The 26,300-nt window shown below is 41.7% G+C and overlaps 1 protein-coding gene across 4 annotated transcripts in view; it reads right to left on the bottom strand.

The window, feature by feature from the left end:
• Window positions 1-531: 531 nt before the first annotated feature.
• The window catches only part of C8H8orf48 (chromosome 8 C8orf48 homolog), a 269,196-nt gene continuing 243,427 nt past the window's right edge, over window positions 532-26,300 (bottom strand). For 2 of the 4 annotated variants that reach the window (XM_081520959.1, XM_081520955.1), the window contains 3 exons: window positions 4,824-4,866; window positions 2,727-2,812; window positions 532-1,677 (listed from right to left, as the gene is read on the bottom strand). In XM_081520959.1, the coding sequence (XP_081377085.1) occupies window positions 2,801-2,812; window positions 4,824-4,866 (55 nt within the window). In that variant the 3' untranslated portion in view covers window positions 532-1,677; window positions 2,727-2,800. Of the gene's footprint in view, window positions 1,678-2,726; window positions 2,813-4,823; window positions 4,867-5,063; window positions 5,158-26,300 lie in introns of all 4 variants that reach the window. The other 2 variants (XM_081520961.1, XM_081520960.1) reach the window with 2 other exon arrangements.

Below are 26,300 nucleotides of genomic sequence, written 5' to 3'. Positions count from 1 at the left end.
GTGGTGAATTTCGCCCAGTTATTTTAATAATTCCTTGGGTGCATTAGTAGTAAAACAGCCACAATTACATTTACTAATAAGATTAAAATTGCACAGTACCTATAAATCAGCACAGTTCTTGAGTTAGGATGACTACTGTTCCTGTTTGTCCAGGACTGAGAGACATTCAGTGTTAAAACCAGCCAAGTTCCAGATAAACTGCAGTAGTCACCCTAAAGCACCTAGTCACTTCTCCATTTGTACCCCATCCTCCAATATTTTAATGGGAGTTTTAAAAGAATACCACAGGACTCCATCACAATTATTTTAATTCTTGGTTTTCCTTTCCATTTAAAGTGTCTTAACATATGTATCCACATTATCAACCTCATGGTTTGTATCACTGCATTTCACCAAAGGGATGTGAATTTTTTTTTGCTGGCAGTAATAATGGATCTGTGTTTGTATCATTTTCTTCAGTTATTTGGCATTAAAGCGGGGTAAAATAGCAGAGACATATATCACATTAAATATTATCTGCTGTGAGGCATATTACAATAAACATTTTGTTCAGTTTATTATAGCTTTCTAAAAAGATTTTTCACAATATATACAAACACTGAACCATTTTATCACATATCTGAAATGTTACATATCACTTATACCTCAATTTACAAAACAAGAATCATACGAATTTTATTGAACTTTCAAAGAGGATGGAGAAGAACAGATGTACTTTCACCTGTTTCAACCACCAAGTTCAAAACTGGGAGATATTTATACCTATGTTCATGTGGAACGACTTGGTGAATTCTGAAGTTTTCTTTTTGTCTCATATATCTCAGAATGAATATTGGAGAAGCTGCTAAAAAACCCATAGTACAGCCTCCTCTCTGGAACCGAAGGACCAGGTAACAAGAGAAACCTTCACCCAGTAACCAGTGTAATCTAGCCTAACCTGTAGAGTAAGCCCCAGCCCCCCATCCTTTCTAGCAAAATTTGACTGGAAAAGAGAGACTTCCACCCTTGGCAGGCAACAGTGAGACACTCTGACCTTCCTTCTGCAGCTTGGTACCAGAAGAGGCTGACTGGGGAACTGAGCCTTCCATCCCTGACAGAGGTAACCACCACTCTCGTGCCCTGCTGTAGTGGAGACCAGGACAGTCTGGAGAGCCGCCACTCTGCAGCAGTAACAAGGTATCTCCACTTCCTCACCGAGGGTGTGTTAGAAATGGAGTAATGCAGTCAAGGCTCTGAGCACTACTCCGTGATAATGAGTCCGCTTCCTCCAAGGAGCTGGTGGTGGGGGCCCCGATGGAGCCCGATCACGAAGTCCTCTGCTCCCAGGTGAAGGGGGAGCTGGAACTCTTAGCGCGTCCAGGAGTAACAAAGAGGCCACGTGGAGAACCTGCACTCCCAGCTCCTCTGAAGGTAACCAGATGACACCCCCACACTGTTCTTCCACTGAAGTGCCCACTGGAGGAAGCTTGATAAACACAAAATTTAAATAATAATCAGATGTTAGCTTGAATGTCCAGGTTTAGCAGAAAACTAAGTCACTCACTTGTCACACAAAGAATGAGAATAAGCAAACAATTTGACTCCAACACCAGGATTATATGGATATTCTTTTCTACCAGGAGCCATAAAGATGCTTCAGCTTCAGTGAGTAATTACACAATGTTTACATTTGGTTTCCTAAGGAAATAAAAGAAATAAGAATTAATGGAAATTTTAGCACACAAAAAATATCCATTCATCTCTAGATGATGAAGTGTGATTATATTAATCAGGATATTGTTCAGTCTTTAAGAAGAACGATGTCCTGCCATTTGTGACAATGTGGATGAACCTGGAGGCATTATGCTAAATGAAGCGAGACACACAAATGACAACGGCCTCCCTCCCTCCACTGAGCTCGGACAGATAAACGGTAGAAGGGGGGTGAAACGGGCTGCTGGCGGGCAATGGGAACACTTTGCAGTACGTGCTGCAGAGCGACTATCCAGCATGGTGCCTACAGCTTCATACTGCATTAGACACTGACAGTTTCCTAAAAGAACAGACTTTAAGTACTCTTCCCCTACACACAGAAAACGTTAACTATGTGAGGTGATGTATGTATGTTTGCCTGACTGGTAATTATTCCACAAGGTATATATACATAAATCAAAATGTGACACTTGTATACCTTAAATATATACATTTTTGTCAGTTATACTTCAGTAAAGAAAGGGAAGGGAGAGGTAGGCTTCCTCCATGTTGTAAATGGCATGGCTCATTAGTAGCACTCAACTTTTGGGCAGTTATCCATACATTTATGTCCTTGAAGCTTTCTCCTGCCCCAATAAATGGTTAAGGCAAGCAAATTAAGCACTTATAGAGAACAACAGTTTATATGTTTTGTAGGCTAAGATTCATGAGTTTTTAAAATGTTGTCTCTACAGATAGATATGCTCCTACCTCACCCAAACTCTGACATGCACATTGAAAAGCTCAGTTATGTATCTGTCACTACTCCCAATTTAACTGAGTGTTGGTTTCACTTACGCCTCTATGTGGCTTGAGGGTTCACACTGACTCGTGCTATATAAGTTCTCTTGTATAAAGATCTTCTCCATCCTTGGACACAAGTCTAGAGGTTTTACACCTGTCCCAAGGAACTGTTAAATGATTTTGTATTTTGGAATAGAGAACAGTTTGTTAAACTGGGAATATAACACAAAAATGATTACAGATCAAATTACCTTCAGCTCAAAGAAAAATATATGGACTCCATTTTCTCAGATCAGGATTCCCTTGTGTTTTTCTCTGAAGTCCTTCAAATTTTCTTCTGAAAAGAAACAAGAACTTCTCTGATCCACATGTCATAGATTTTCATACTGGCAGTAAGGTCTTTAATAAGTCTGAAGTATCATTAGATGAAATTCTCCTCTCTGAAGGGTCAATTTGGGGGACCCTTAAGAATTACAACATGTATACTCAAAAACCAGTTTCTTAACTGCAGTCATCCAACCACATTGACCTTATTTACTATTCTGGCTCCCAGGTGCACAGCCCAGAGTCACTTGTAGCATCTATAGCACTGCTACTGCCCCGGGTGAGAATGCTGATGTTGATGTGAATGTCAGAGCTTAACCGTAAAGCTGAAGAACATTCTTTGTCTGTCTACGTGGGGATACTGTCAAGCATTCTGTCATCTTACACTTACCACATCGGTCTCAAACTCTTTAGTCCGAACAGTGAGTTAAAAAAATTCTCGTATTTCACTTGGTTTTAAACCTGTCTTTATATAGACAAAGAAAAAAATCTAAAATCGGAAAAGTCAAAACTTTCTTTTCAGATTCTTAACCATTCATGCAGAGAAAAAGCTATTTGTGAGCTGTAAGTTCTAGAACAGGTCACTGCATAGACCACATGTAGATTTCAACTCTCTTTTCCTAAGGGAGTAGAGGGATTTATAATACGTATCTAAGGTGGTGGTTGTGTTTCTGTGAAATAATAACAAACGTCATTAATCTAACCCTATCATCCACATTTGACAATTACTCTAATAACTGAAGTTTCAGGTTGTATTCTAGCAGTGTGTACAGCCATCCCTAGGTATCAGAACCAAAATCCTGGGATGTTCAAGAACCTTGTAGAAAATGGCATTTTTGCTGTTGTCCCGTTGCTAAGTCTTGTCTCTTTTGTGGCCCCGTGAACTGCAGCCCACCAGGCTTCTGTCCATGGGGTTTCCCAGGCAAGAATACTGAGTGGGTTGCCATTCCTTTCTCCAAGGGATTTTCCCAACCCAGGGATCGAACTGGAATCTCCTGTACTCCAGGTGAATTCTTGAGTCACAAGGGAGGTCCTAAAACAGCACATAATTTACATATAATCTACACCCATCCTCCAGTGTCCTTTAAATCATCTCTAAATTACCAATAATACCTAATAAAATGTAAATGCTACTTAAGTCATTGTAATATAAATACAATGTAAAAAAGTTGTTACAATGCAAATTCAAGTTTGCCTTTTGGAAATTCTGGAATTTTTTTCTGAGCATTTTTGATCCACGGTTGGCTGAACCTACAGAAGCAGAACCTGTGGATACAGAAAGCCTGTACGTCTATCCGCTAAGAAAATAGTAGAGGAAAGGAGACAGTGACAGCTCTGTCCTCTCTGACTAATTCAAGAAACTTTGTGTATCCTCAGCTTAATGATTTGTTAACAATCTGCTCATTAGTGGCTTTGGAAACACTTGTGGTTGGACAGAAACTATTTAAAAGGTAATGAGCCAGGATTTGAAAGAAGGGAGGGTGAAACGGGTGTGCAGAGAAGGAAAAGTGAGGGAAGAGGGTGGGGAGATTCATGGAAGGGAGAGATGCTGTGAAAAGGGGTCAGATCCCCCTGCACTCAGCTCACTCCAGGCAGATCAATCTTTTCAAACCAAGTCTCTGAGGATGTTCCTTCTCAACTCAAAACACTCCCTGGCTTCAACCTTTTAATCAATAAAGTTCTATCTACGCTTAAAAAAAAAAAAAGTTATGAGAAAAACGTATCCAATCCTCTGACAGGCTGTTTTTAAAGACATTTTAAATGAAAGCAATAGAAACCAGTAGCTTGCAATGGGGAAACACTCTGTAGTCTGACTTGCCTGTTAGCTCCTTTAGAGAACCATTATCTCAAACAGCAACTGCTGAATTTCAAGCATTACTGGCAGGTTTTTGAGTTTCATTTTATTTTTGTGTTTGTACTCCAAAAACTTTCAACTGGGAATTTAACAGTGCTTTTCAATAAATATTTCAGGATGCACTCACTTTTCAAAGATTCTTAGGTCTTAGCTGTGAGAAGAAACATACCTTGGAGGCATATCTTGGAGATATTGCAGGTTTTGGTTCCAGACTACAACAATAAAGCAAGAATATCACAATATAAAATTAAGTATACATTTTTCCTTGGTTTTCCAGTATATATAAAAATTACGCTTACACTATACCGTACACTATCCTGAAGTCTATTAAGTGTGCAATAACACTATGCCTAAAAGAACAATGTACATACCTTCATTTTAAAATGCTTTACTGCCAAAAAGTACTAACCATCATCTGAGTCTTCAGCAAGTCATCGTCTTGCTGACAGAGGGTCTGGCTTCGATTGTTGATGGCTGCAGACTGACTGGGCTGGTGGTTGTTGCTGAAAGCAGGGATGAAGTGAAGTGAAGTCGCTCAGTCGTGTCCGACTCTTTGCGACCCCATGGACTGTAGCCTACCAGGCTCCTCCATCCATGGGATTCTCCAGGCAAGAATACTGGAGTGGGTTGCCACTGCCTTCTCCAGGGGATCTTCCCGACCCAAGGATGGAACCTGGGTCTCTCGCATTGTAGACAGTCACTTTTACCATCTGAGCCACCAGCAAAGTCTTGCTAAAGCAGGGATGGCTATGGCAAAAAATAAGACCATGAAGTTTGTCACACTGATTGGCGCTTCCTCTCATGAACAATGAAAATAAATATAGTTTCCCAAGTGTGTATACATTATTCTCTTCTACATAATAACACTATTTATGTGTTATGTGTATATACAGTATATATAAAATTATATCTATGAATCAAATATTTCCGTTTTTGCTTAAGGAGTTGCCAATTCTGAGTAAAAAGGGTAGCAAAAACATCATTAAAGCCTTTTGGAACTAAAAATGCACTCATACCTAAATCAAGTCAGTTTTCTATGAAAACTTCGAAAGTGGAAAAAAATTGCTTTGACTTACATGTACACATAGAAGAAAGACAGTATGCTTGGAGCCTTTACAATGGCACATTGTTGCTGCGTGAAAATGTTGGTTGAATAGGCAAAGTAAAAATGTATTAATTTCTCCATTGCAAGCACCAGACCTAAGTAATAAAATCGTATACTTACATAAGCTACAAAATGGTGGCAGTCTGTGGTACATACACCTGAAACTGGAATATGTCCACAGGCTAGGAATGCTTCAGTCAAGTCTGAATATCTTCAGAGACTGCAATGTGTTAACTTCTTTCTTCTACATCTGCCTCATGCTAAGACTAAAAACCCTCATGTCATAGAATGGCTGCCAGCAGCTTCCAAAGCAACAGACATCGTCATTTAATTCCCACTAATGAAATGATTCTCTCCAAACAACACCTGCTAAAAAATGAAAAATGCTTGTTTCCAAGAAGCCTGTCGTGAGAATATATACTTGTATCTCATTGACTTTAATGGAACCATGAATCCATGTCCAAACAAAAAACCATAAACAGCTTGAAGGGATGTGCTGACTACGGTGGAAGAAAGATCTGAGGACAAGTTCAGCTTCCACAGATTGCATGGGGAAGGGATGAATGCCTGAAAAGTGTTACCAAAAATAAAGGAGAATGGATAATGGAAAACCCAAACTAATAAGTGACTTTTCCCATATATTTTCAGAAATATTAGTATATCCTATAATTCTTGAAGGAGGTGTTCTGCATTGTATTATGAGTCTAAATGAAAGTAATAGAGAAATACTGTAAATGCACTCATTTCAAATAGTGAAAATATATACCAGAGCAGAAGGAATGTGTGTTGCCCATTAAATAACTAGTCCCTTACCTTAACATTATAGAATGCTGGTAGAAAAATCATACCAATAGGAAAAAATGCACTAGAAAATTGTTGGTATATGTTGGAAGGAATAAATTCATCATATAAGGTTTTAATGTAACTAAAGATTTTCCTAAGCTAATCTGAATTGAACAAGGGATCCACAAGAAGCCTGAAATTTTATGTTCAGCAGAACTGTTTACAACCAGAAATTAAGCTCATTTTAGTATAAAGAGCTTTGCATATAAGCTGATTTTAGGGACTGCTGAAATTCAAAATGTAAATGGCTTTAATCTAACGGTGTCCCTGCTTTGTAACAAATGCAGTCCAGCCTGTATCTTCGTTTCCATTATTTTTTTTTTTTTTCAATTCACTTTGTTAAGACCCAAAGTAGCCAAAATGTTGGACCACACACATTTCTCAACTGTTTGGCTCACAAAGGTAATTTTAATTCCTTTATGGCCAGAAAATCTGTCTGGATGGGGAGATGCTTCTAATTAAAAAAAGAGAAAAAGAAAAGAGCTGTCTCTCAGTACACACATGGCTGGTGGCTACACATTTCCAATCAGAATGCAGGTATACAAATCGGTCTGTTTCGTTAGCATTCTAAGAGTTATTGAAGATATTTTGAGAATTTCTAAATTTCTTCAAGGATTTTCATTCATCTTTTAGCCACCTAAATCAGTATTTTCTCTTCTTTTACTTCTATGTCTGATGCTGTCAATAATCCTTTCCAATTGCTCAGTGTCTTATGTGTACCAGAAACTGTGCCAGGAATATTATCTATTTTATCTCTAATAATGACAGTTTTTGTTCATGTTAGATATTATGGCCCTCATTTCCATTATGGAGAAACTGAGACTCAGGGAAAGTTTTCTTAATTACCTAGTCAATAAAGCTAAGAAGACATAAACCCTGCATTTGATCTCAGAATATGAATTTACTTTCTGGGCATAAAAATGCCACTTTAACCTTTCAACCTGATTACAGTTTTCCTTTTCATCTTCATATTCTTAGGTCAAAATGAAGCATTTATGTTTGGCTTCTCTGGTGGCTCAGAAGGTAAAGAATCCACCTGCAATGCAGAAGACCTCTGTTCCATTTCTTTGTAGAGAAGATCTGGAGAAAGAAATGGCAACCCACTCCAGTATTCTTGCCTGGAGAATTTCACGGACAGAAGAGCCTGAAGGGCTACAGTCCATGGGGTCGCTAAGAGTCAGACACGACTGAGCGACTAACAACACTTCAATATTCTCAAGTATCTGCACTGGCTACATAATCCTGAGAAAGTGAGGATTATAAGGGACCAACACTTTCACTTTTGAAGGATTCATGTTAAGTGAGGAATGCCTCTTGCATGTCAGTATTGTTTTAGACATCCAGATCATTAAGTATCTTATACAGAAAAACAAGAAAGAGAGGAAAATGTTCATTTGCCCTCTGACTTGGAAGATGCTTAGGGATTAGTGAAGACTCACTTTCTTAGCCTGACAAGAACTGAGTCAACAACTAATGTTTAACATGACTGCAGCCACAGAAAGAGGAAGGAACCCATTAGGGGCTTAGAAGAAAGATTAAGATGTCACGACAAGCTCTAACTTTTCTCCTTTGAGCTGGTACCTGGGCTGGCTCTTTTGTGTTTGCCCCACCAAATCCACCCTCTAGACTTTTTCCTCCTGGATCACTGGAAGCTGACCTATGTGAATTGTATCTTCCTGCTGTTACCTTTGGGGCTTCTGTAAAGCTGATGGAAGTTCTGGCAGAAAATGAAAGGACAGAAAGAAATCGAGGTCGTTTTTATTTTACAGACGCCCTTGCTTCAGGGTCACTGTCAGACAGCTGCATTACTCGGATAGAGAGACCAGTTTGTGTGAGAAGATCCTCACGATGCAAGTACCCACCCTGGGTCTAGAATACTGCTTGCCATTTAATTAGAGATTTTAGGAGGCTACCCACTTTTGCTGGTTTCAGGGTTCTGCAATATCCTTTGATGGTTTCTTTACACTCTGCCCACACTTTAGTACAACATTCATTTATTAAAGTTCCTTAGTTACTCACTGTGAATGTTGCATCTTTTTCCAGCTGGGACACTGACTAGAAAGAGCGATAGGCTTTTGGAGTAGCTTTAGGAAACTGGGTTTTCCACTGTTCAGGGCTGTAGAATCATATCAAAATAAGATTCTAAGATTGAGTTTATATGAAATATCTGAGAAATAAACTCTCTGCTGGGGGTAATGGACCAATGGTAACTCTGCAGCATGAGGTGGCCTCAGGATAACTCAAATTATCCCCACTGGTAGCATGGGATGAGGGATGTGCAGATGGAGGTCAAGTGGCTAACGTACTTGGTGACTATGGTAACAATCATGATTATAAAGATGCTGGAGTCAGTTGGCTTTCTCTCACTAGCCTAGAAACCATAAATAGTGCAAAGGGCAAACTGACAGTCTTTGAATGCCCAATTAAGAACAAACAGAGAAAGCAAATCAGAAAATCTTGAGGGCAATTTTGAAGCGGCTCTCATCTCCTATAGCTGCAGCAAATACACATTAAAAGCTCCTCATTTACAACACCATTTAAGTATCAAATGTTTGAAAAATATATGATACTTTAAGGTCACTGCTGAGGAAGAAGGTAAATCCTGAGACATGAGGTGGGGCATCTGAGCAGAAACAATAAATGCTAAATTCTTTGAACAGTTCAACTCCCCTGAATCCACCTTGTCAGCAGAGATATCCCCCTTCCATTCTGCAACCACACAACACACACACACATACAGAAGGAACCAGCCTCCCTCTGCAGAGAAAAAATTTTGATGGTCATCCTCTCCTGTTACTTTGCGATCTGGGGTCTTGCAGATCCTGGAGGGACTGCCCTAATAGGACTAGCCAGTTCTTAGTAGCAACTGAAATAGGAATGTGTTTTCAAATACAAACCAAATAATCTGAAGCCCACACCACTAACCACCTCCTTTACTGAGCTCTCACACTCTGAGCCTCTACCCCCTCCCTGACTGAGACAGGTCTGGGACCCGAGACCCTTGGCTACAGTGCTACAGTACCACACCTCTGCACCACACCTCTCCTCAAACTAGAAAGATATGGAGAAACAGTAAGAGATGAATAACTGTGTACATGTGCAGTTGAGGCAAATTCTGGACAAGAGATGCAAAAAGACCAAATAACCCCAACTGTCACTTCTGAAGAGCTTGAGAGCAAAACCCGGGTACCGCACATGCCCCTGCACACACACCGCCATTGGGGGTGGGCAAACCACCTAAGCCACCCCTCCTGCCTGACCCCTGGACACACCCCTACCCTCACCCCATAAAAGGAACCAGCTCACCCCGCCTCAGGGAGCCAGTGAGTAAAGGAACCTCGTTTGTTATTGCCCCTGCTGCTGGAGCAAGGGCCCCAGTGAAGCCTTGCCCCACTTTCTTGTCTGGCCTCAGATCGATTTCTGGTGATTAAGGAGGCCCGGAACCCTGGTGGGCAACATACTCCAGGTCCAGGTTCCAGACAACTAAAACCAGTTCCTGTGCCCCAGAGCCCGCTGAAATTATTCAAACCAGCCAATCCTAAACCTGTTCATCCTTCCTTACCCGCTTCCTCCACCCCTAGAAACCACCGTGACAGCTCTGGCCCCCAGTTCTCTCCCCCTCTGCCTCCCAGCCGAGCCTGCTGCTGCCCCATACGGTCCCAGGGCACGGCAGGCCCCTCCTCTTGGAACTACGAATAACAAACTATCTTTTCAATGCAATCATTTCCGATCTCTTGGCCATACCACGCCTCGAATTTTCTATTAATATGCTATATGCTAAAATGGTTATCATGCTGTTTCCTCTAAGAGCCTGCTGAGTCATCTCAGGCAGTATCTCCACCTCACCTTTCCAGGTCCATGAAAAGTAGGGATGCACAGATTAGACTGGAATGTTCACACCATGCCTCAAGAAGAGGTGGTCTACACCCTAAATATGTTACAGGAAGTCAGTAATTTCTGTTGGCAGTAGTTTGAAAGATATTTTATGAGTAGACCCTATAGATATTAAGCCAGAAAGGATAAGATATGAACACTGATTAGGATGAATCTATTGATGGATTTAGAGTATTGAATTGAGTACCTGGGAATGGTGTTAGTAGATCTTTAAACTCCCAAATACTCCTGAACCTACTTTGCCACCTTCTCTTAATATCTTGGCTAACTGACAGCTGAACTCAACAGTAGCCTCCAGTCACTAGGGATCAAATACCAGAACTTTACTGGTTTAGACTGAATGTTAGATTGACTATGTTATGTATAAACTTCCCTCTACCTATAAAAATCTTCAATACAATGGCCAAAAATGTTTTCATTCATTAAACTGTGAAAAAACCATATTGGTGAGGGGCACTAGCATGTAAAGCCACCAGTTAAGACAGAGCTGACAATAAGGGATTCTGCAGTAAAACTGGACTTCATCATCTCAATGGGAGAACAGGATCCTAGAGATGCAGAGGTCAGGTGGCAATGTTGATTTGTCACAGATCATATGAGTGCATCGAGAACAATTAACTGTGTTGGGCGACAGTCTTATTTTTGAAAGAAAGAGATCTGTGTCAGTGGTTAACTGATCATGAAGTAAACAGGAATAAAACAGACTGGTGGCCTAGAAATGTTTAATGTATTAAAGTGGGACATGCTAGGGCTTGGAGAAGGCAACGGCACCCCACTCCAGTACTCTTGCCTGGAAAATCCCATGGACGGAGGAGCCTGGGGGGCTGCAGTCCATGGGATCGCTAAGAGTCGGACACGACTGAGCAACTTCACTTTGGCTTTTCACTTTCATGCATTGGAGAAGGAAATGGCAACCCACTCCAGTGTTCTTGCCTGGAGAATGCCAGGGACGGGGAGCCTGGTAGGCTGCCGTCTATGGGGTCGCACAGAGTCGGACACGACTGAAGCGACTTAGCAGCAGCAGCTAGGGCTAGTGGACAAACCTGATTCTAGAGTAGTAGGGAATTTATGGCAGACACATCTTGTGATTACTCTCCCAATGTCTGACCATTTGGTGGGGAGCAATAGTTATGGGCAGAATCCTTACACAGGTTCTATGATCTGTATAGTAAAGGTGGTTATGACAGAAAAGGCCAAGTGGAAGCCCGTGGATCTACCCATTCCTGCCAAGAGGTTAAATAAAAGCATGTAGGGATGGCAATTCTCACCACATGGGGATAGCAATCCTCATCAACTGCCTGTGAGCCAGTGCAAAAAGAACATTCATGAAGAAAACTTATAGATGATCAAAAAATAAATCAGTGGTGATGATAAGCACAGTTAAGTTGCTGAAGTTAGTGTCTTTCCTATGGTCAATCAGCACTGTCTCTTGTTTTCAGGCATTTCCTTTTCCCATTCCTATTAAAAGATTAACCTGAAGCATTTTTACCTTTAGCAGCAAAGTTATCTTAATCTTCTGACTTAGGGCTATCCTAATAAAGCTGAAAGATCTATTACCCATGTTCATTTCATAACTGTTATTCTACATTGATGACAGCATTTCAGTTGAATCTGATTATGAGAAATAATAAACCTTCAAAATGCTACAGTAGGGAATTCCCTGGTGGTCCAGTGGTTAGGACTCCACACTTCCACTGCTGAGGGTGCGGGTTCAATCCCTGGTCAGGGGACTAATATTTTGCAAGTTGCACAGTGAGGCCAAAATATTTTTAAAAATGCTACAGCAAGATATATGTAAATCTTGCAAAATTTCAGAGATATGCTCCCTCAGGGAAGTTTCCATGGTGTTTCCTTAGTGTAGAGAATGTCTCAATATTTCCTCTTTAAAGTCTCTGCACCATGTACTGACCACCATGAAGGAAGAAGCTCAGTGGCTGCTAAGGCACTTGATTTTGAGACAGCAGGTAACATGTTTATGTGTGCTGCTCTGACCCATGACTGGATAACCCATAAATCTGCCAGGTCTGAATGGTATCTAGAATAAGACAAGACTGTGCAGTGGAGACAAGATGCCTGGCGACTGAGATTCCATCAGCATAGCCTATAGGATAGACAGTGGTTATGTTAGAGATGCTTTAAGGAGCTGCCGGAAAGCCTCATCTCTGATTCTGGAAAATCAGTACAGACCCCTATGGTCTGAGAGTGAGTCCTGGCCCTTTCAGTCACTAAACTCTCGTCCATTTGAAAAGCATCCCGGTACTTGTCCCCTGTTGAAACAAGGTATCTGACCATGGGATGACAAGTAGTCATGCATGCCCCCCTGCACACGGTCAACACGCAGCTAGCAGATCTACTGGATCATAAAACTGGGTGAGTGTGGTAGTGTGCCACTGTGCAATAGAAAAGGAACTCATGAGACTGGACGTGAACAGGTCTGGAATGTACAAACCAGCTGCAGAAGGATTAGGCTCAGCCGCACATTTTTCCCTGCTTTATCACCTCTCTAGCTTAAAATACATCCATGATGTATGTGACCAAATACAGTTAACATCCAAACAAGGACACAAGAGCTAAAAGCAGCATTATTAATAATTAAGATGGGGCACTGGGTGTAAGTCAGGAGTGTCCTGGGCAAACTAGAGATCTTTTAACACCCTATCTATGATCATATGACAATGAAACCATTGTATGGATTTGCTTAGAATAATATGTATCATATTCAAGAAACAGAATTGAACAGTTGCTACATTACAATCCCATTAGGAATGTCCTTAAGAGGCCACAGGGCAGGGATGTCCCTCTGGTCAGCAGACGGGGTGAAAGGGGACATCCGGTCATACACAAGGGGAGACAGCCTGGGATACAGATCTGTGCTGGTTCATGGGCAGCAACTCACAGGCCAGTTGGCTAATGAGGGACTTGGAAAGAACAAAATTGGAAGATTAGCAACAAGAAATCTGGGGCCGAGATGTGGACCTCTTGAAACAAGCAAAGTGTATAAAAAAAGTTTTGACTCCCTGCCAGTGGACTGCATAGTGAATGAGCTCTCACAAGTGAGATGGAGCCTATGAACTACCCCGTGACTGTCAGCCATCTAGGCCTCCTCAGTGGGCCTGTTTATTATGCAAAGTGGATACTGACAGTGGGATGAGGGCTGTGTGTGGACTGGACAGAAGCTACCTTCCTTTCCCAGGTTGTTTTGGCTACTGCTATTATGCTCAGCCTGCCAAAAGTAAATGCCAACGTTTCACTCCCAATTCTATTTCATTCCCTGGGGGGACCAACTAGCCAGTTGGTGACACATTGATTAGCTTAGATCCCTTACATCATGTATTAGATAGATTTTTCTTACAGTAAAAATCAATGTCAACCTATCAGGGGCTTAAAATACTTGTTATAGCAGCAAAAACTCTTTCCAGTTTATACTACTTATGTTGACTGTGTGTGTGCTCCATTTGGCTTCTACCTCATTGTTCTAATCGGGGACCCATGGTGAAGGAGCAACTCCAATTTGAAATATCCTGCTATTGTAATAGAGCACAAAATCAGAAAAGGCTGAAACAAACCAATGATGTAATTCATTAGAAGTCTCTCTACTGTCTGTGTGCAAATGCTGTACATCACACCTACTCATTTTCTTTTGAACAAAACAATTAACACGCCTAAGCTCAGTAACGGCAGCAGGAAAATATATGCCATAGACCCTTTACAAGGTTGATGGAAAAATCACAAAAGCAAAGAGTACTGCAATATAATCCTCTTATGAGGAAAAGAGTCAGTATCTGTGACAATAATGCAAATTTCCACAAAATGAGAGGAAAATATTCCACCTCACCCAGTACACACACACCGAAACATATACTCCAAAGCATGTTTATCATTTCTATCCACAATTCTTCTTCTAGGACTACCACATATGGAATTACAGAATGCCTTATCAATTGCCATGGTATTCCATTCAAAACACCCTTGATCAAGAGACATATGTTACAGCAATACAAAGATGGCACAGAATGCATAGGTCTTAGCACATCTATCTCCATGTTTGATAGCATATTCAATAGTCCACAAGACTGGGATGTCAATCAGAAAGATGTATTACTATACGCCTTAAATCAGTGGGCAATAGATGGAGCAATCTCTGTCATAGATGGGATGCATGCGTTTAAGAACCAGAGTAAAACTGGAAGTGATTTCTCTCACTATTAAAATCATAAACCAGTGGAAGGGTTTTAGCTCCCTGTCTCCTTGTCTCTGAGTATTTAGATTTCTGGCAATGGCAACCTACTCCAGTACTCTTGCCTGGAGAATCTCATGGACGGAGGAGCCTGGTAGGCTGCAGTCCATGGGGTCGCGAAGAGTCGGACACGACTGAGTGACTTCACTTTCATGCACTGGAGAAGGAAATGGCAACCCACTCCAGTACTCTTGCCTGGAGAATCCCAGGGATGGGGGAGCCTGGTGGGCTGCCATCTATGGGGTTGCACAGAGTCGGACACGACTGAAGCGACTTAGCAGCAGCAGTAGCAGCAGCAGCATTCACAGAAGGCATACTTCTACCAAGAAACACCATTATGATTTCATTAAATTGGAAAGTAAGGCTCCACTCTGATAGTTTGTGTTCACTTACAGTTTCTGCAGGAGGATAATCAAGAATTAGATTCTGTAAGAATGAACTGGGTTACACTACCAGATAAATAATGCCATTCAATGGGGGTGTATTGAAAGTCTTTAAGAACACATAAATTATGATAGAAGAAGGCACCTATAATTTCCAAGTTAGACCTCATAACTGGTAATGAAATGAAGATAACAAGCATGTATGTTCATGACCAGTTTCTTTTTTTCCTATTTCTGACAGTAGCTAGTACATTACATTTCATGTAACTTTTAGAACTTTGTGTGTTCTCTGTATTAGTTTTAAGTTGCTCAGTCCTGTCTGACTCTCTACAACACCATGAACTGTATAGCCTGCCAGGCTTCTCTGTCCATGGGATTCTCCAGGCAAGAATACTGGAGTGGGTTCCTATTTCCTTCTCCAAGGGAATCTTCCTGACCCAGGGATCAAACCCAGGTCTCCTCCATTGCAGGCTGATTCTGTACCAGCTGAGCTACCAGGGAAGCTCAGTTAGTGAGTCAGTTCAGTCGCTCACCCGCATCCGACTCTGCAACCCCATGGACTGCAGCACGCCAGACTTCCCTGTCCATAACCAACTCTTGGAGTTTACGAAAACTCATGTCCATTGAGTCGGTGATGCCATCCAACCATCTCCTCTTCTGTCGTCCCCTTCTTCTCTCGCCTTCAATCTTTCCCAGGATCATGGTCTTTTCCAATGAGTCAGTTCTTTGCATCAGGTGGCCAAAGTACTGGAGCTTCAGCATCAGTCCTCCCAATGAATATTCAGGACTGATTTCCGTTAGGATTGACCGGTTGGATCTCCTTGCAGTCCAAGGGACTCTCAAGAGTCTTCTCCGGCACCAAAATTGGAAAGCACCAATTCTTCAGCACTCAGCTTTCTTTAATAGTCCAACTCTCACATCTAAACATGACTACTGGAAAAACCATAGCTTTGACTAGATGGACCTTTCTTGGCAAAGTAATGTCTCTGTTTTTTAATATGCTGTCTAGGTTGGTCATAGCTTAGCTTTTCTTCCAAGGAGCAAGCATCTTTTAATTTCATGGCTACAGTCACCATCTGCAGTGATTTTGGAGACCCAAAAAATAACGTCTCTCACTGTTTCCACTGTTTCCCAATCTATTTGCCATGAAGTAAGGGGACCGGATGACATGATCTTAGTTTTCAGAAGTTGAGTTTTCAGCCACTTTTTTCATTCCCCTCTTTAACTTTCGTCAAGAGGCTCTTTAGTTCTTCACTTTATGCCACAAGGGTGGTGTCATCTGTGTATCTGAGGTTATTGATATTTCTACCGGAAATCTTGATTCCACCTTGTGCTTTATCCAGCCCAGCATTTCGCATGATATACTCTGCATAGAAGTTAAATAAGCAGGGTGACAATATACAGCCTTGACGTACTCCTTTCCTGATTTGGAACCAGTCTGCTGTTCCATGTCCAGTTCTGTTGCTTCCTGACCTGCATACAGATTTCTCAAGAGGCAGGTCAGGTGCTCTGGTATTCTCATCTCTTTAAGAACTTTCCCCAGTTTGTTGTGATCCACACAGTCAAAGGCTTTGGTGTACTCAATGACACAGAAGTAAATGTTTTTCTGGAACTCTCTTGCTTTTCAGTGATCCAACAGATGTTGGCAATTTGATCTCTGGTTCCTCTGCCTTTTCTAAATCCACCTTGAACATCTGGAAGTTCACGGTTCACATATTGTTGAAGCTTGGCTTGGAGAATTTTGAGCATTACTTTGCTGGCCTGTGAAATGAGTGCAATTGTGCAGTAGTTTGAACATTCTTTGGCATTGCCTTTCTTTGGGACTGGAAGGAAAACTGACCTTTTCCAGTCATGTGGCCAACTGGTGAGTTTTCCAAAGTTGCAGGCATATTGAGTGCAGCACTTTCACAGCATCATCTTTCAGGATTTGAAACAGCTCAACTGGAATTCCATCACCTCCACTAGCTTTGTAGTGATGCTTCCTAAGGCCCACTTGACTTTGCATTCCAGGATGTCTGGCTGTAAGTGAATGTTCACACCATTGTGGTTATTTGGGTCATGAAGATCTTTTTTGTATAGTTCTTCTGGGTATTTTTTCCACCTCTTCTTAATATCTTCTGTTTCTGTTAGGTCCATACCATTTCTTTCCTTTATTGAGCCCATCTTTGCATGAAATGTTCCCTTGGTATCTCTAATTTTCTTGAAGAGATCTATAGTCTTTCCCATTCTATTGTTTTCCTCTATTCCTTTGCATTGATCACTGAGGAAGGCTTTCTTATCTCTCTTTGCTATTCTTTGGAACTCTGCATTCAAATGAGTATATCTTTCCTTTTCTCCTTGGCCTTTAGCTTCTCTTCTTTTCTCAGCTATTTGTAAGGCCTCCTTAGACAAGGGAAGCTCAGGGACATATGTTTTCCTCTGGAGATATGATTCAAATGAATGCCAAGAGAGAATCAGAGATGAACTGTGCTAGATATCTTTCATTTGTCGCTTCTAATATGCTCACCATTCCTTCAATCCTAGTCTGTGACAAACTAGAACTGTATGAACTGCATAACTGATTGTAAATAAATTTAAGAGAGTAAGCACACAGATGAATTCTTGTTATTGCATGTGAACACACACCATTGAGCATCCACCACAAAAGAAATGTATAATAATTCAATACAGAAAATGCTCAGCTAACTGAAGTCAGTCGGGCTCTGTTGTCAGACATAGCTGGTATTGGCAAATTGCTGTTAAGCGGGTGGCTATGGTTCAATGACACTGAGGGAGACCAGGCCTGTGTCTGACAAAAGCAGTTCACTCACCAAAGCTACACCAGCCACTGCCACTGTCAAGTGTCCCAGCTTCTAGCAACTGGAATCCATTCCGGGACCTCAATAAGACACCAGTCTTGGGTACCAATTGGACTGTTTGTCTTAACTAACCTTCCTCTTCTTTCCCCAAAGAATGAGACCAACCATCATCCCAGAAGAGCTTTTCCCAGATGAGATGCACTCACTATATGAGAGGCAAAAGGGCTGGAAAGTAGTGGAAGGTATGGTGCACCTTTCTTAAGAACTAAACCAATTACTTCCTCAGCTGCTGGGAGTATTGACTGCTGCTGGCAAACAGCAAATTCCCTCTCCCAGAATGAACTCAGCCAAGGGGTGTCCACTTGTCATTTATGATTGCTGAACATCAGAGTATAAAACCAGGACCTTCTGACTCAATTCAGAATGGCCATCAATTCAGAATGGCCATCCCAATTCCACAGCTGCCCAGAGGAGCAGCTGTGGAGTCTTTTGCAACCACATTGCAATTCAATTGCTCCCTCTGCCCAGTCCTGATTCTTGCACTTTTGGTATATGTATAAAAGGACTTTTAAGTAAAGTCCTGCTCATAAGTCTTCTCAGAGTTTGCTTCCTAGAGAAACTACATTCATTCTAGAGCAGATGTTGAAATTAATAAATTATTATTCACCTGCCACAGGAACCAAAAAGGTCTGTTTTCATTCCTGCCCAAAGAAGGACACCACCAAAGAATGTTTAAACTATCACACACACATGCTCATTTCACATGCTAGCAAGGTAATGCTCAAAATCCTTCAAGCCAGGCTTCAACAGTACATGAACCAAAAATTCCAGATGTACAAGGTGGATTTAGAAAAAGCAGAGGAACCAGAGATCAAATTGCCAAATTGCTGGATCATAGAAAAAGCGAGAGTTCCAGAAAAAACATCTACTTTCTGCTTCACTGACTAGGCTAAAGCCTTTGTCTGTGTGGATCACAACAAACTGTGGAAAATTTGTAAAGAGATGAGAATACGAGACTACTTATTTGCCTCCTGAGAAACCTGTATGCAGGTCAAGAAGTAACAGTTAGAACTGGACATGGAACAACAGACCAGTTCAAAACTAGGAAAGCTGTACATCAAGGCTGTATATTTTCATCCTGCTTATTTAACTTATATGCAGAGTATATCATGCGAAATTTGGGGCTGGATGAATCACGAGTTGGAATCAAGATTGCTGGGAGAAATATCAATAACCTCAGATATGCACATGATACCACTATAATGGCAGAAAGCAAAGAAGAACTAAAGATCCTTTTGATGAAGGTGAAAGAGGGAGTGAAAAAGCTGGCTTAAAACTCAACATTCAAAAAACTAAGATCACAGCATCTGATCCCATTACTTTACGGCAAATAGATGGGTAAACAGTGGAAACAGTGACAGAATTTATTTTCTAGGCTCCAAAATCACTGCAGATGGTGACTGCAGCCATGAAATTAAAAGATGCTTGCTCCTTGGAAGAAAAGCTATGACAAACCTAGATAGTGTATAAAAAAGCAGAGACATTACTTTGCCAACAAAAGCCCGTCTAGTCAAAGCTATGGTTTTTCCAGTAGTCATGTAAAGAGGTGAAAGTTGAACCATAAAGAAGGCTGAGAGCCAAAGAATTGGTGCTTTCGAACTGTGGTGCTGGAGAAGACTCTTGAGAGTCCCTTGGACTGCAAGAAGATCAAACCAATCAATCCTAAAGGAAATCAACTGTGAATATTCATTGGAAGGACAGATGTTGAGGCTGGAAGCTCCAATACTTTGGCCACCTGAAGCAAACAGCCAATTCACTGGATGACACCCTGATGTTGGGAAAGATTGAGGGCAAGAGGATAAGAGGTGGGACAGAAGATGAGATGGTTGGATAGCATCAACCACCAATGGACGTCAGTTTGAACAAACTCAGGGAGATAGTGAAGGACAGGAAAGCCTGTCGTGCTGCAGTCCATGGGGTCACCAAAGTCAGACACGACTTAGCAACTGAACAACAAATCCACTACTAAGGTGTTCTTTTTTGGACTTCCCTAGTAGCACAGTATATAAGAATCTGCTTGCCAGTGCAGAGGACATGGGTTTGACCCCTGGTCTGGGAAGATCCCATATGCCACTGAGCAGACTGAGCCTGTGTGTCCCATCTATTGAACCTGTGCTCCAGAGCCCTCCTGCTGCAGCTACTGGAGCTCATGCGCCTGCACAGTAAAGCTGCCACAACAAGAAACCCACACACTGCAACAGAGAGTAGCTAGTCCCCCACCTGCCACAGCTGGAGAAAGCCCTCGCAAACCAGCAACAGCCCAGAGCAGCCACAAATGATTTCTTTTAAAAAGATGAGCTTTCCTTAGTCTAAGTAAATTCCATTGATAAGCTTTAATTAATACTGAAGCATATTTACATTCCTGGGATAAACCATTCTTTGGTTGATTTCTGAGAATTTTTGTTATATTCAATTAACTATCATTTTATTCAGAATGTTTGTTTCCACATGTATCCAATACCTATCAACTTCTTTTTTCTTATCTCTGAAAAGTTTTTCTATATTTTCTTTATCTTGATGTTGGGGAAACTTTAAAGTTATATCACCCGATAGAGGACTTTCTTCACTTGATGTAGTATAAATTCAATATGTCATTTTAACCTAAAGATTAATATTCTTACATTCTGGGGTAGTATCTATAATTTTTCTGTCATTTCCTCCTATATATTTTTTTTCTTTCTGAACGTCACAGTAGTTGGCTGTTGGCCTTCTTAAATTGTTCCTTATTTTTCTTTTGTTCCTCTTCTATTTTATATCTGTCTTTTCATAATTTTTGCTAGGGAAGTTGGGTGATAGTAAAGTTAGAGGTTTGATTAATAGAAAACAATTTAACAAATTTTAATATGTAGTTGGGCTTTAGGAAAAAATGTCAGTATTCCCAAATATTAAGTTTCCAATTTTTAAGAGATGTTTAGATAATTTTTGATGCATTGGTTGTCATTTTAATAACATAGATAAGGATGGTAAAATAAGGATGCCAAACTCTTCAACTGTTCAGCTTTCCATTTTTTAATTTCCAAGTTATATACTTAAGTTCTATCCTAAATGTCATTATTTTTATTATGAAATATAGCATACACACAGACTTCCCAGGTAGCACAGTGGTAAAGAATCTGCCTGCCAATGCAGGAGGAACAAGAGATGCAGGTTTGATCCCAGGGTCGAGAAGACCCCATAGAGGAGAGTATGACAACCCATTCTAGTATTCTTGCCTGGAAAATTCTACGGACCGAGGAGACTGGTGAGCTCCAGTCCACGGGATCCCAAAGAGTTGGGCATAACTGAGCACACACACACACAACATACATACAACACAGTGTAAGAAGTCCATGTGCATTCTAAAGGACAATTAATAAAGAGGACAGATGGTAGAGTAGAAGGATGTGTGTTCATCTTCTCCTGCAAAAATACCAAAATCGCATCTTGCTGCTGAACAACCATCGGCATGAGAATGTGGGATACCATGAAAGAAAGATACCTAACTCCACGGGCAAAGGAGAAGCCCCAGCAAGACGGTAGGAGGGGTGCGATCACATTTTAAATCAAATCTCATATCCGCTAGAGATGCTTGGAGGGCACAAACAAAACCTCGTATGTACCAGGACCCAGGGAAAGGAGCAGTGCCCTCCACAAGAGACTGAACCAGACCTGCCTTTGAGTGTTTGAGTGTCTCCTGAGGAGGCATAGGTCAGCAGTGGCCTGCCACCAGGACCGGGGCTCTGACAGCAGCATTCTTGGGAAGCATGGCATGCGGCCTAAGTTCTCTATGAAGAGGTCGCCATTAGCTCTATTATAGAGCTGTGGAGCAGATGCCCCACAAACTGTAAAACAATTAGACCAATGAAGTTCTTGCACTGTTGTGAAAGTTCTATGGACCATGACAGATTGTCCAACCTGGGGATCTGGCAAAGGGACTGAGAACCCCCAGTGAATTTGACTTTGAAGGCTAGTGGGATTTGATTACAGAACTTCCACAGGATTGGGGAAACAGACTCTTGGAGGGCACAAACAAAATCTTGTGCACACCAGGACCCAAGAGAAAGGAGCAGTGACCCCACAAGAGACTGAGCCAGACTTGCCTGTGAGTGTCAAGGAGTCTCTGGCAGAGGTGTGGGTCAACAGTGGCCTGCCGTGGGGTCAGGGACACTGAATACAACAGTCCTAGGAGCTGTGGCATGCTGGCATAGGTCCTTTTGAAGGAGGTTGCCATTACCATCATCACCCCTACCATAGTTTGTCCTCAGGCCAAACTACAGGGAGGGAACACAGCCCTGCCCAACAACAGAAAACTGAATTAAAGATTTACTGAGCATGGCCTCGCCCATCAAAGCAAGACCCAGATTCCCCCACAGCCAGTTCACAATCATAGAGCGGACTAATTCACAATCACAGAGCAGACCCTGAAGCTTGGAAAGATTGAAGGCAGGAGGAGAAGGGGGTGACAGAGGATGAGACGGTTGGATGGCATCACCAACTCAATGGACATGAGTCTGAGCAAGCTCTGGGAGATGATGAAGGACAGAGAAGACTGGTGTGCTACAGCCTATGGGGTCGCAGAGTCGGACACAACTGAGTGACTGAACATGTGTGAGTTAGACCTGGGTCAGAAATGGAACAGAACTGTGCCTCAGAAACCTGCTTTCCCAATGAAACTTTTTTTTTCATTCCACAAAAAGCAAACCTGTAATGGTCATGAGTTTGGTATACCATATATTTTAGATTCTTCTCTAAACAGAATGTAGAATTGCATACTCCATTCCATTGATGTTAAGGATTTCATTCAGCCAATGAATTGTGTGTGGGAATGAATTGATATTATTTAGGCAGAAGCTTTAAGGGTCAATGCACAATGCAATACTTCCCCCTTTCCTTCTTCTATATCAACCACTGATGTTCAAGATACTGGGAGATTTATTGTGCCCAGATTGAGGGCAACATGAAGCAGAACTTCCATGTCCATCTGCAATACACATGTTACATAGATGAAAATTAAACCTCTGTTCCTTGCTGTGTTTGAAACTTGGACACTGGTTTATCAGTGCCATCTAGTCAAGGATGACTGGGAACAAACACAGTCACATGAAACTGGGGTTTGGAGTATTCTCATTATAATAAGGGAGACCACACAAAATGGACAACTGCAGGAATGACAGTACAGGGGTTTAGAAGAGACTTGATAATAGTATTTGTACAGTGTTATGTAATCTGGGTGAGGTTTCAAGTAAGCAAGCTGGTTTCACTCTTGTTTGGGTATCCTCAGTAAGCAGGGGGCAATTCTATGATTAAGGATCTCAATATATTTTTATTTAGAAGGCAAAAAGAACATAGGATAGCTATAATTGATAAAAGAGGAGGACTGACATAGCTAGTAAACTGAAGGGGATGTTTGAGTATGATCATGGTTTGCTCAGTGTGTGTGTGTGTGTGTATGTGTGTGTGTGCATGCACGCGTGCTCAGTGTTGGTTACAGAGTGGTCTTGTTTTTGCCTTGCTTTATCATGGTTAGAATAACCTTGTCTAACATGGGTGTTCTGTAAAATTGTTTCTGTGTGTGTGTGTGTGTGCGTGTGTGCGCGCACGTGCTCAGTGTTGGTTACAGAGTGGTCTTGTTTTTGCATTGCTTTCTTCATATGCCAGCAAATTTGGAAAACTCAGCAGTGGCCACAGGACTGGAAAAGGTCAGTTTTCGTTCCATCCCAAAGAAAGGCAATGCCAAAGAATGCTCAAACTACCGCACAATTGCACTCATCTCACATGCTAGTAAAGTAATGCTCAAAATTCTCCAAGCCAGGCTTCAGCAATACGTGAACCGTGAACTTACAGATGTTCACGCTGGTTTTAGAAAAGGCAGAGGAACCAGAGATCAAATTGCCAATATCCGCTGGATCATCAAAAAAGCAAGAGAGTTCCAGAAAAACATCTATTCCTGTTTTATTGACTGTGCCAAAGCCTTTGACTGTGTGGATCACAATAAATTGTGGAAAATTCTGAACGAGATGGGAATACCAGACCACCTGACCTGTCTCTTGAGAAACCTGTATGCAGGTCAGGAAGCAACAGTTAGAACTGGACATGGAACAACAGACTGGTTCCAAATAGGAAAAGGAGTACGTCAAGGCTGTATATTGTCACCCTGCTTATTTAACTTATATGCAGAGTACATCATGAGAAACGCTGGGCTGGAAGAAGCACAAGCTGGAATCAAAATTGCCGGGAGAAATATCAATAACCTCAGATATGCGGATGACACCACCCTTATGGCAGAGAGTGAAGAAGAACTAAAGAGCCTCTTGATGAAGGTGAAGGAGGAGAGTGAAAAAGTTGGCTTAAAGCTCAACGTTCAGAAAACGAAGATCATGGCATCTGGTCCCATCACTCCATGGGAAATAGATGGGGAAACAGTGGAAACAGTGTCAGACTTTATTTTTTTGGGCTCCAGAATCACTGCTGATGGTGACTGCAGCCATGAAATTAAGAGACGCTTACTCCTTGGAAGGAAGGTTATGGCCAACCTAGATAGCATATTTAAAAGCAGAGACATTACTTTGCCAACAAAAGTCCGTCTAGTCAAGGCTATGGTTTTTCCAGTGGTCATGTATGGATGTGAGAGATGGACGGTGAAGAAAGCTGAGCACCGCAGAATTGATGCTTTTGAGCTGTGGTGTTGGAAAAGACTCTTGAGAGTCCCTTGGACTGCAAGGAGATCCAATCAATCCATCCTAAAAGAGATCAATCCTGGGTGTTCATTGGAAGGTCTGATGTTGAAGCTGAAACTCCAATACTTTGGCCACCTCATGCGAAGGGTTGACTCATTGGAAAAGACCCTAATGCTGGGTAGGATTGGAGGCGGGAGGAGAAGGGGATGACAGAGGATGAGATGGTAGGATGGCATCACCAACTCGATGAACATGGGTTTGGGTAGACTCCAGGAGTTGGTGATGGACAGAGAGGCCTGGCGTGCTGCAATTCATGGGGTCGCAAAGAGTCGGACATGACTGAGCGACTGAATTGAACTGAACTGATCATGGTTAGAATAACCTTGTCTAACATGGGTGTTCTGTAAAATTATTTCTGTCCAGCAAGAGAACGCTACATTGTAGTTGTTAGAGGCAGGCCAGCTTTCTGCTAAGAGCAGGATATTTTTAACTTTTTTTTTCCCAATTCCACTTTTTTTTGTCTAACGTCAAAGTTAGAAGGAAGGACATTAGTTCAAGATATCCACATGTTTATCACTGCTGAAATTTTATTGTTGAGATGCTTGCCCAGATAACAAATCTGCTTTTATTCTGAACTGAGTCCCTTCTGCTTCTCTGTTGCAGGCGAATTTGTTTAATTAAGACTTGACAATGGCTGTGCAGTAGTATTTAAGGCTCAAGAAAGGATGCCCAGGCTAACTACAACACAGGCAGATACCAGAAGTAAAATGGTTATGTTAATTCTTGTAAAAAGTCCCAAAGTAGGGGAATTTGATCATCAAAATGGACAATGAAAACAAGTCTGAAAAATCCAGCTGAGACTCTGGAAGAGGTGCATTTCTTGAGCCCAGTCATGGACTATTCTATTTGACATATAGTATTTAAATAGTTTTAGCAACAAAGGCTTGCTCTAGCAGAACCTCCCTCTCCTTGACTAAGTAAGCTAAGAGGCAATCCTGTGATTTTTAAGGACCCCTGTGATTATGTTGGGTCTACTCAGTTAATCCAGGAAAACCTCCCACTTAAACAATCCTCAATCATATCTACAAGGTCCCTCTTACAACATGAGGCAAAATATTCATCGGTTCTAGGGATTAGGACCTGAACATCTTTGGGGGCCATTATTCAACATCCATGCCACATACAGAACACATTAGTTTCATCCAAAAGTCCCAAAGAATCTGAACATGTTACAGTATCAAGTCAAGTCTAAAGTCTCATGCAAGTGTCAATAGCTTAGAAGTCCCAAATCTCATTATCTAAACCATCTAAATTAGGTAGATGAGTTCTGGGTACATTCCTTCCTGGGGAAATTTTTCTCTCCATCTCTGGACCTGTGAGGCTGGTAAATAACTGATTTGCTTCCCAAATCAAAGTGTGGGACAGGCACTTGGGTGTGGGTGTGTGTTCAGTCACTCAGTTGGGTCCAATTCTTTGTGGCCCCATGGACTGTAGCCCACCAGGCCCATCTGTCCATGGGACAGACAAGAATACTGGAGTGAGTTGCCATTTCTGCTCCAGGGGATCTTCCCAACCAGGGTTTGAACCCATGTCTATTGTGTCTCCTGCATTGGCAGGTAGAATCTTTACCATTAACACCACCTGGGAAGCCCCATGTGACAGGCATAGAA

The sequence above is a fragment of the Giraffa tippelskirchi genome, chromosome 8 (assembly GCF_054371585.1).
Source record: "Giraffa tippelskirchi isolate mGirTip1 chromosome 8, T2T-mGirTip1v1.2.pri, whole genome shotgun sequence".
NCBI classification, from domain to species: Eukaryota; Metazoa; Chordata; class Mammalia; order Artiodactyla; family Giraffidae; genus Giraffa; species Giraffa tippelskirchi.
The sequence above is the reverse complement of the archived record's forward strand: the minus strand, read 5'-3'. Positions and strand labels throughout refer to the sequence as shown.